The 10,703-nt window shown below is 37.1% G+C and overlaps 1 protein-coding gene across 1 annotated transcript; it reads right to left on the reverse strand.

Annotated features, from left to right (window-relative positions):
• Window positions 1-4,783: 4,783 nt before the first annotated feature.
• On the reverse strand, window positions 4,784-10,406 carry LOC122075975 (polynucleotide 5'-hydroxyl-kinase NOL9-like). Its single transcript, XM_042641212.1, has 6 exons — window positions 10,205-10,406; window positions 9,848-10,031; window positions 8,833-9,013; window positions 8,204-8,315; window positions 5,929-6,056; window positions 4,784-5,103 (listed from the first exon to the last, which is right to left on the reverse strand). The coding sequence occupies exons 1-6, from the start codon at window positions 10,287-10,289 to the stop codon at window positions 5,050-5,052; spliced, it is 744 nt and encodes a 247-aa protein (XP_042497146.1). The 5' UTR covers window positions 10,290-10,406; the 3' UTR covers window positions 4,784-5,049.
• Window positions 10,407-10,703: the final 297 nt, after the last annotated feature.

The raw sequence follows: 10,703 nt of genomic DNA on the forward strand, positions 1-10,703 counted from the left end.
AGACTGCCTTCACAACACCTTTTGGCCTATATGAATGGAATGTTATGCCATTCGGCCTCAAAAACGCCCCTAGTGAATTCCAGAAAATCATGAATGATATATTCAATCCATATGGACAATTCACTATTGTCTATATTGATGATGTCCTGGTTTTCTCAAATTCACTAGAACAACATTTCAAACACCTAAGAACATTTTATCAAATCATTAAATCAAATGGTCTTGTTTTGTCAAAAAGAAAAATGGAATTTTTCCTTACCAAAGTAAGGTTCCTTGGCCACTTGATCGAGAAAGGTACTCTTACCCCTATCGATCGAGCTATCACCTTTGGTGCAAAGTTCCCTGATCAAATCCTTGATAAAACTCAATTACAAAGATTTTTAGGAAGTTTAAATTACGTTCGTGATTTTCTTCCCCAAATTAGTAAGATTGCCGAGCCTTTATATCTTCGGCTTAAAAAGAAACCAGCTCCCTGGTCTCAAACCCAAACTACTGCCGTTCAAACAATCAAAAAGTTTGTTAAAGAAATTCCTTGTTTATTCATTCCAAACCCTGAGGCATATAAAATTGTTGAGACTGATGCCTCTGACATTGGATATGGAGGAATTCTCAAACAAAGACTTCCTGATAATAACAAAGAACAATTAGTCCAATTTACTTCTGGTATTTGGAATTCTGCTCAAAAGAATTACAGTACCATCAAAAAGGAAATTTTATCGATTGTTCTCTGCATTCAAAAATTTTAAAATACATTATTAAATAAACCATTTTTAGTTCGTGTTGATTGTAACGCAGCTAAATATGTTTTACAAAATGATGTTTCAAATCTTGCATCAAAACAAATTTTTGCCCGATGGCAAGCTTTATTATCCATTTTTGAATTTCAAATAGAATATATTAAAGGAGAATCCAATTTTGTCCCTGACTTTCTTACCCGTGAATTCTTACAGGGCCAGACTCCTCAAATTAACCTTATCCAAATGGCTCCTCCTAAGGAGTCCACTTCATCAAATTCTGTTGTCAGAACTAAATCAAACTATGGTGCTACAGCTGCTTCTGCTGCACCATCACACCAAATTGTTACCCGTAGCCAGACTCAAATGGCTACTACCAAACTACCTTATTCCCATGCTGTGGTAGTAGGCTCTACCGCAGGACCCATCCAACCCACAAATAAGGCCAGTACCAGCCTCCAAACTACACAAGCCAAACCTCTTCAAACAGCACAAGGTTCCAAACTCAAAAGCCAATATTATGAAAAGCCATGCAAAGAAGACCTCTTCACCATTGAAGAGCCCTTATACAAATATCTTGAGTCACCAATTATGATGGCACAAGCAGTTTTCTACAAAGGATGGAATCACCATTCCGACTCCATGGCAAAAAATCAAGAATTCTACGAGTATATTCTCGTCGAAACCGATTCTGTCAGGCTCAAACTCAATTATGACAGAACTGACCCAACTTTGGTTACACATACAACTGTAACCATCTGCAAAATCCTGTCTCTCAAAGATTGGGGAACTCATCCCATGAACCAAAGGAACTTTTCAAATATTTTTTCCCCACAAAATTATACATACAAAGATTACCAGGATGCCTGGTTCAAAGCTTTCACCTTTCAAAATAGAACTAACCGCCACTCTTGGTTTTTCTGTTTTGAATACAAATTCAACAATCAAACTCCCAATTGGTTTCCCAAATGGTGGGACCAATATGGACCCATGGAAGAAATCTTACCCCCACAAATCCAAGATTCCTTCCAAATATTTTCTCAAAACTCAACACCCCAACCTCACCAACCTAATCTTCTCAGATTCTTTTTCCACTGCCGCCTCGCATGGATATTATTCTGGGAATACCAAATTTATGACTACCAGGTAAATGACTGGATTGCCCCAGTCCTCTGTCGGTCATTCAACATCAAATGGTGGGACAACTGTGATGTCTCCAAATGTGAGAAAAATGCATTAATCAAAAGCCTCACAGGTCTCCAACCTGTTCCAAAAATCCAAACCTCCTCCAAATCAAGCACCAAAAGTGAGAAGGAAGCCCTTCGCGCTCGTCTGGCAGAGCTCGGCTCCGACTCAGATAATGAAGACAATGAAGGCTCCAGTGATGATGCCTACAGTCTCAAATCTATGCAAAGATCTGTTCCTGCCCATGAACTCTGTTATGGGCAAGATCCATATGAGGTAGACCCTGACTTCGTCCCTGACAGTCTCTCGGCGTCTTCCTCCAGCAAATTCAAAGAAGTTACCTCCTGGCGGTCTCGACGGGCAGTTAATGCAAAGCCCTCCTCGACCAAATAATTTTGGTCCAAAACGTCTGCTAAGACGGTTATAAATTAGCCGACGAGGTGTAGTCGTTAAATTACACCTAGTCAATTAACCCCGGACGACCTTTAAGGAAAGAGGGTACTGTTACTGTCCCAGGTTATAGGACAGTCCGGCCAATATCCGGCTCAAATAAATAGGATACAAATTTCTTGATCAAACCAATACGGAGAACAGTGTCCCTGACACATGGAATGCCGTGGTAAGATCATTGAAGATTCCAAATCAACTGCCAACAAAATCCAAATCAAAGATTCCAAATCATTTGTTGACAGCAATTCCAGCTTTCGGCGCCAACAGTCCTCTGAGTGTCGGCAGCAACTGTACATCTCAAATACAAATTCAAGTGCACAGTTCCAAATAGTATCAAATGAAATGTCAAATAGTTCATAATTTGGTACAGTACCAAATGAAACCCAAATGCAACCCAAATCTACATGTAATTCAAATAAGCCTCCTTATGTTATAAAAGGAGCATCACCCCTTCTCCCAAACCACTTGTAATTCGAACTCCAAATCCTAGAACTTAGAGAGAGAAGCTCCGAAGCAAGCTGAGCCTCCACAAGTTCTTCTAAGATCTCTCCGAGCACCCCGCCGGACTTCATCAAACTCCGATCATCCCAAGTCTGATCGTCCATCAAAGGTTAGCTACCTATAGCTCAAAGCCAACCCAACCTTCTTTTTTCTCAAACCCTCCAACCCAAGCCTACCCAAACCAATCCAGAACTCTGGATCAAAAATATATCTCCAAATATTGTAATCTTTATTTTCAAAGTTATATTTCAAAGTATTTTCTTTGATTGCATTATTAGCTTTAATTCTGCATCTGCATCTGCATATTGCAGCTTCTTGTTCTATCCTTGGATCAAAGCCTACAGTCGAGCCTCTTGATTCCAAGATATAGATCTTGTTAAGCAGCCTTTAAATTTTCTGCATTTCCATATCTTTTATTTCAGTTTATGGTTTTATTCTCTGCTTGTTTATTTTATTTAAGCACAAATTTAGTTCTGAGTAAGGTATTGCACCCATCTCAGTGCTAGTCTCCTTGCTGGATCGGAGTAAGGTATTGCACCTATCTCGTCCTGATTGCTATACAGAACCAGGAGATCACTACTTCCCTGGATTTTAGCATATCTCGATCCTGTAATCTGGTATCTATATATATATATATGTATATTTGGTTAGAAGAGGAGAAAAGAAAAGAAAAAAAAAAAAGTTTTTATATTTTCTCATGTTTCCTTGTGTTTTTAACAAGATTTTTTTTTTTTTCCAACAAGAGAAAACTTCACAATCCCCAACCGGAATTTTGAAAGTCAAAAACTGAATCTTCACTTGGATGAAGACATGCCAAGCACAAAGAAAAAATTTCAAACCGAGAAAAACCTTTGTTTTCTTTTCCTCTCGGCTACCAAACATAAATAATACTCGTCGACTTTACAAGTTAACTAGGGCAGCCCTCAGACCTCATTTCTGGTGTTTGGTTGTGAAGGAAATACAGATATTTTCCTTCACTTTCCTTCTCTTTACTTTCCTTTCAAGCAATCTGAGCCTTATAGGTAAGCCCCCCCACCCCCCAAAAAAAAAAAAATAACGGACAGAAAATAGGCAGCTTTCATGTGAACTTGGTCTGATGCCAAACCCATCACCAACAGTTCCATAACATAAAAAACGTTTAAACCTTGAATTGTATCTGGAAACTGGATACACCTCCAATGCCCATGTTCGAGATTTACAGTGAAGCAACTATTTACATTGAGATCAGTAGAGTTCAATGTTGGCTGGAGGGAGAAAATCTTAAAAGATATGTGAGCATAAGCAGCTTCACTGAATCCAGAATGATGTCACATGTGGATATAACTTGAAGATTGTTCAAGGTCAAAAAAATATCTTGGTGAAAATAAGATCAATAAGCGGCATCTATATTGATTGCAATCAACCCCAAAATACCCTGCTCATCATTTAGAAACTTATGACCCAAGTCCCTAATGCAAAATGGTAATGGATGAAAATGTTAAAAACAGAATCCCCATTTACAATGGACAAAGAAGGAAACATGCAGGGAGAGAATCAGTATTCATGTCTGCACTGAACTGTATCATAGTTATTTAATTCCTAATTGGAGACAACCCACCTATAAGCCATGCATCTAGATGGACCTAAAAAATTTCTGGTGTTGCAACGTTCATTGATTTGGCCAACAGCAATCTTTAGCGAGAAAAAGGAGCAGTCACGATCAATTTCAAGAGAACAAGGCCCTGTGTCTTTTCGAATTAACCTCCATGCAATCAATCTATGTGCTGTTCAATCTCACAAAATGAACCAACTAGAGGGACAGAAACACAAGTACATGCATGCAGCACATTGACCTGGCTGTTGATGACTACATGCTTGTTCCATAGTCCCAGGTTTGGTTCATGATATTGGCACATTAAATCAATGCTAGACACTGACATTATAGAAGCATCTTCTCTGAGTTAAGCAAAACACCCATCCAAAAATGGCGGTTCTCCGTGGCAGTTTTGAGATTCTTTTGATAGAGCACTTGTATAAAAAATAAGTGTATATATAGTCCCCTAAATAATAAATAAAATGAAAAACATCCTACAATTATGAATGATACTTTCCAATTACTTGAAGATTTCAGTCAACACCACCCATAAAGAGATCAGAGATATGCCTGTACACTTGGCACCAGTACAGCTATTCAGGAGATCTAATTTGTCGGCAGCACATTTGCTGACATATAAGGTGACGCACATCCTTGTACCTGAAGAGAAGCAGATGAGCAAAAGAGACGGAAAAGGTATTAAATATAAAATATTAAGATCATATGCAGCAAAAACTGAATTAACTGAAACTTCCGAAGATAAATACTAGCTACCATCTAGCCATATGACTATCCACTTGCTGGGTATTATCTAATAGCGTCCAATGTGGAACCTTGACCTGGAGAACTTGCGGTAAGATCTGGCAAATTTGGTCAAGGGCCCTAATCTCCCTCCTCCTTTTGTACGCTTTACCATCTATAGACTAGAGATTATTTAACAAACATTTCCTAAACAAGCAACAATATGATCGATACAAGAAAGGGAACAAGCCAATCGTCCACCTGCACTGCAGACATGTGCAAGGGGGTCCATGACTCACTATTTGAGAGTACTCAGAGAAAATATGGTAGGCCAGAATCAATTGCATTGAATAACTACGAATCTTTAACTTGGAACACTGCACATGTTAATTCTATTCCCAATAAAAGTCCACATCCTCTGTCCCAGTGTCTCTTTCCTCCCCATTCTTGTAATAGCGAAAAGCATCCCAATTTTAGCACAAGTTGCTTTCTCCCAACTCATGAATGATGATAGAGTGGGATAGAAACCTTGGGAGAGAGGATCATGTGGAACAAATCAAGAGAAGATAGAAATTTCCATATCAAGTATACCACATATTTCCTCACATGTATGCAGATATGCAACAACAAACACAAATCAAGCGTGAAATATTAATTTCTTAGTCAGTAGATACAAGCATTACAAGGTTCATAAGGAAAACAACCAAGAACTTAAAGGAGATAAACATTATAAAGGTTACATACCTGCAGAAGACAAGTCGGAATTTGAATAAAACCCTGTAGAAAAAGATCGACCTTTTTCAGATTGCACCTCGGAACAGGTGTAATCACATAGAATAGATCTTTCAAGATATCAATGCCTCTAACAATCCCTGATTCAACAAAGCATTATGTAAATGGATAATTTAAGATTAAGATTCAAAATCATAACCATTCTTCAGCATTTACATTGAGATAAAGAGGAAAGCTCAAAGAGGAAGAAAGTGGGAGGAAAACGAAGAGAAAATGTAAATGAGAGATAAAAAATTATCTAGGCCCAACATCTTTGAAGAAAATTATTTCATAGTCAGAAAGATTAACATCAATATGTTTCAAGACTCTCAAACTCACAAATATTCTTCTATAGCATTATATCTGGCAGTCATTGCTGGTGATCGAATGCAAACTCATACTGATTCATTTGCTAGAAAATAATAGTGAACATATACAACGTCTTAGGATCCTTAAGCTTTAAAACTCACCCATTTTTAAGTTGAATAATGTTAGACATGTATGAAGGACTTAACACTTTTGACAGTTACTCTGAGCTAAATAATAGTTTGGCAACAGCAATGAGAAATAAAGTCGCCATATGAATGAACAAATTAAATCTATTACTGTATTTGCAATTAGAAGCTCAAATGGCAGAGATTCAACTTTTTAAGATTTTTTTTTTCTTTAAAAAATTGATGGCAAAACAGAGCATCATTAGGATGATCCACCAATATGCATTCTGTAAATAGCTGGTGGATGTGTTAAGTAACTCTGTTAAAACAACTCATTCATGCAAGGCAGTTGTGATGTTGACACTCATAAAACTTCAAAGGAAGAGTTAATAAAAGAACAACACGTAAATATCATTATATTGAATTTTAATCTTTCTTTATGATGTATGGATTGCTACTCTGACATTGTAAATTCACAGATTGTCATGCTCTTCTGTTGTCCCTACCCAGTACACATGATGCAGATAAATTACGAAAGCGGGCTTATTGCAGAGGAAATAAGCCTTGGATTGGGTCTTATACATGTTGGGCCTTTGGTACAATGGGTTTTCATAGTAAATTGCCACTTTAATAAGACTAAAATATGGGTAGGAGTTTGAATTACAATTAGTAAAGTAGAGTTAGTTTAGTCCAAATTTTTGGTCATATTTAAGTTTTTTTATGTTGAAACTTAGCTTGATTTTGAGTCCATATTACATTCTAAGCCTATGTTCTGTTTTTAGAGACCTAGTTTGAGTAAGTTTCAAATACTAGTCTGTTTTGACTATGTCCAAGTACTAGTTTCAATTCCAAGTCAGTTCAGGACTGTTGGACGGTCATTTTATGAAATTTATATGCAGATGTAGTGACCTATGGCCTCAGACACGAATTTATGACATAGTCTTCAGTTCTGAAACTTTGGCTGTGGTAGATTCAGTAGTTGCAGGCTTGCAGCTGTGAATTTAGTAGTGTGCTTGACGGATTTAGGTGGAATTCTAGCCTGGCTTTCACCTCTATATCAAGATCGAAGGTTGATTCTATCAGCTTCCATACCCTGCAGCACCCCTCTGCTCAGTATATCCTATTAGTTTCTCATGAATTTTCAATTACTACTCTGTTTTGCTTCAAAATCTGAATTCTAGTTGGTCATCTGTTCCCTGAAATTTTGATCTATTCTTTTGAGTTTGGGTTTCTGGAACCTTAGCTCCTAGACTGCTATTTAGTAATCCTACTAGCATAGTAGCATTGTGACTTCTCTGCAGATCCCTACTCTCTCATCAGAATTCTATCAAATTCTGCAGGGCTATTCTTCTATTATATAGACCACTCGACTAAGTTACTGGACTGTTCTGAGCTCTCAGTTTTGAAATATAAACAAACTTTCTCCACATTCTCACCTTATTGTCTATATTCTATGTCCTGTGATCCTATCAATACTATTATCTCACCGGATTTTTCTGGCTCAGAATTAGTTTACATTGACACACCATGAAATAGTATTGCACATTGGTTCTTTTCATGTATGCTTCATCCTTTCCTATGACAATATGGAAACCGAAAATTTGTAAAAATGATGCCCCTCTTTACAAGCTCCATCGACACATATAGACAGCTAATGCTTTTGTAAAATTCTATAAAGTGTATTCAGTATAGAGAAACAAACTGGCATAACAACTGATTAGATGATCTAAGCAAATATTTGGAAGAGATCCATAGAAGGAAAAGCAAGAACAAATGTGTAGGAAAGAAAGTTTTTATATGAGAACAGGACCTACCAAGACCAACACACTGAGGTATGCAAGGCTCAGATTCTAAAGACTTTTCCGAACTAACAGCCAGACCAACAATGGTAGCATTCAGACTCCGGAAGATTTCACTGCTTGGGACCTAGCATAAAAGCTTGTCATATTAGAAAATAAACATTAAAAGCATAGGCTGACAGGTTACCTTTTAAAAGAATATCACTTGGGAAGCAAAAAATCCATTCATGAGCATGCACCATGCACACAGGAAGGGCTTTTGAATAAATTTCAATCACACATTATAGGATAGAAAGGTTAGATTCAGTCAAGTATACAAGTTGAGTGGCTTTTGAGCCTTCAAGGAACAAAAGTTTGGAGAACCCAGTTATGACGCAAAAAAGCATAAGTCAACTCCAACTATCTTTGTATGAGGCCGAAAAAAGGGAATACTAGAGGAAGTGAACCAAGGTCCTGAGTCTTCCAGCCTTTGTAATTACAATGGTAAGAAAATTTATCTCTCCCCCCCCCCCCTTTATTTAGGAAAAGGATCTTAAATGTGTCCAAAACAATAAGATAATTAAGGATCCATACATTGGTAGAAATAAACTATAAAATATTTCACTAATTATGTTATGGCATTTCATATAGTATACTGGCCCAACCTGGCAATGGAGATGTCTAACTTTGATACTTGAAATAGGGACTTCATACGGAGGATGAGAAGCCAAGGCACGAGAAAGTTCCTTGAATGTGGTGATATGCGCATCACTAGGAAAGCATTGTCTGAAATAAGCAATGATTCGCATATCCCGCATAAGACGTGCATCCTTCTGTACCAACACCCTATAGAGCGAAAGAGACAAAATGGTTCAAGGAAACAAAGAAGTAATTGGTAACTAGTTATAGAGAATTTCAAATCTTCTCAAAAAGAAAGCATATTGACATGTTTTATGTATGTTGCTCAATATCAGTGTGTATAAGTATGATTTAACACCTAGTCATCGGGATCCATATTGATTGATAGATAAACACAAGGATCAAGAGATAAGGAGCTGGGATTGAATCAGTTCAAATCTATCTGATCTGGATCAGACAGTCCAAACAGTGGTTCTCTCTGATCAAGCCTAGTAAGTCCTGACTCTGATACAGATCAGGCGATCCAGATAAGGAACAGTAAATCCTTAAGAACTAAGATTGATACTGACTCAAGATACCGATCAGTAATCCCGATAAGGATCAGCCAATCCTTAAGAACTTAAGATTGATTTATAATTATCACTAGAAATTCCAAAGAAAAAATTGGCTCCAAGTCCCATATCAAAGCACACACAAAAATAAAGGATTCGATTCTCAACCACTCTATCAACCATGTTGTAAAACTGTCCTTAACAAATACGGAAACAGAAAATATTAATAAATCATATTATTTGCTTTTACATCAACCTTGTCACTGTCTACTTCTTGACATATAAAATATTAAAATGGCTTTCGAATTTCAGGTGGAACAGGCAGATGTAGACTTCTCTATTTTAATCATAAACCAATGAAATCTTGCACTTGTAATCGAAGAAAAGATTCAAAACAAATAATTAAGCAGATTCAATCACCCTGCTCATCCATCAAGCAACATTGGAACAACAATGGCCAAAGCACACGTGAAGACTTTTAAGAACTTACGATCTATTAAAAGAGTCTTGCCGCGCTGAACTGATCTCAATCAAATTAACCATCTCCTCACTATCAGCATCTAACCAGAATGCCCCAGTTGGTAAATTCTTACTTTCAGCAGAGATTCGTATCTGGACCACATGGCTAGGAGCAATATATTTCAACATCTCCACCAAAATTTCATAGCCAATACCTGTAAACAAGAGCAATTACAATATGATCATGAGGCTAGTTTAGTAGAGCCATTCATGAAAACAAATGAAGCCCAATTAAGAAGCAATGTAATCCAATGGACTTAGTCCAAAATTTACACATTGAAAAATTAAATAAAATAGAAATAAAACAACCCCCATAACTGGAGCATACCTTTCACCCATCCAGGGGTATTAATAACAAGAGGCAACTGAGTTTTTTCGGGACTTCCCATCTCATCCGATGTATAATATTTCATACGAAAGTAATCGTAAAGGGAGAATATAAAATTCAAATAAGCTTTGGGATCCCTTTTTGAAGAAATATCACCAAAGAAAATGCACCTAAAAAATAGAAAATAAACTTTTAGTTACCATTTTTTGGTGCTTCTATAATCTCTACAATGAAATGAGGCTCAAGCACACAGAATGCATAATCTGTGACCTAAAGGCCCCACATTTTTTTGTTTTTTTTTTTTTTTTTTGGGGGGGGGGGGTGGTTGGGGGGGTGGTTGGTCATTAGTGAAACAAACCAAGATGGAATGACCAACATATGGCAAGCAACAGATAACTTGTAACAATTCCAAAAAAAACTCCTTTCAAGACTACTTCTGAATATTCACATAAGAATGTCACAATAAACAAATAAGAAGTACAATAAAATTCATATAAGA

Source organism: Macadamia integrifolia, chromosome 4 (genome assembly GCF_013358625.1).
Source record: "Macadamia integrifolia cultivar HAES 741 chromosome 4, SCU_Mint_v3, whole genome shotgun sequence".
Taxonomy (NCBI): Eukaryota; Viridiplantae; Streptophyta; class Magnoliopsida; order Proteales; family Proteaceae; genus Macadamia; species Macadamia integrifolia.

Bases quoted from the DNA above. Each gene is read 5' to 3' on its own strand.
- LOC122075975 (XM_042641212.1), bottom strand. From the start codon at position 10,289: ATGAAATATTATACATCGGATGAGATGGGAAGTCCCGAAAAAACTCAG. The intron at 10,032-10,204 runs GTATGCTCCAGT...TCTTGTTTACAG, and splicing joins TACCCCTGGATGGGTGAAAG to GTATTGGCTATGAAATTTTG. The intron at 9,014-9,847 runs GTAAGTTCTTAA...TTCGCTCTATAG, and splicing joins CAAGACTCTTTTAATAGATC to GGTGTTGGTACAGAAGGATG.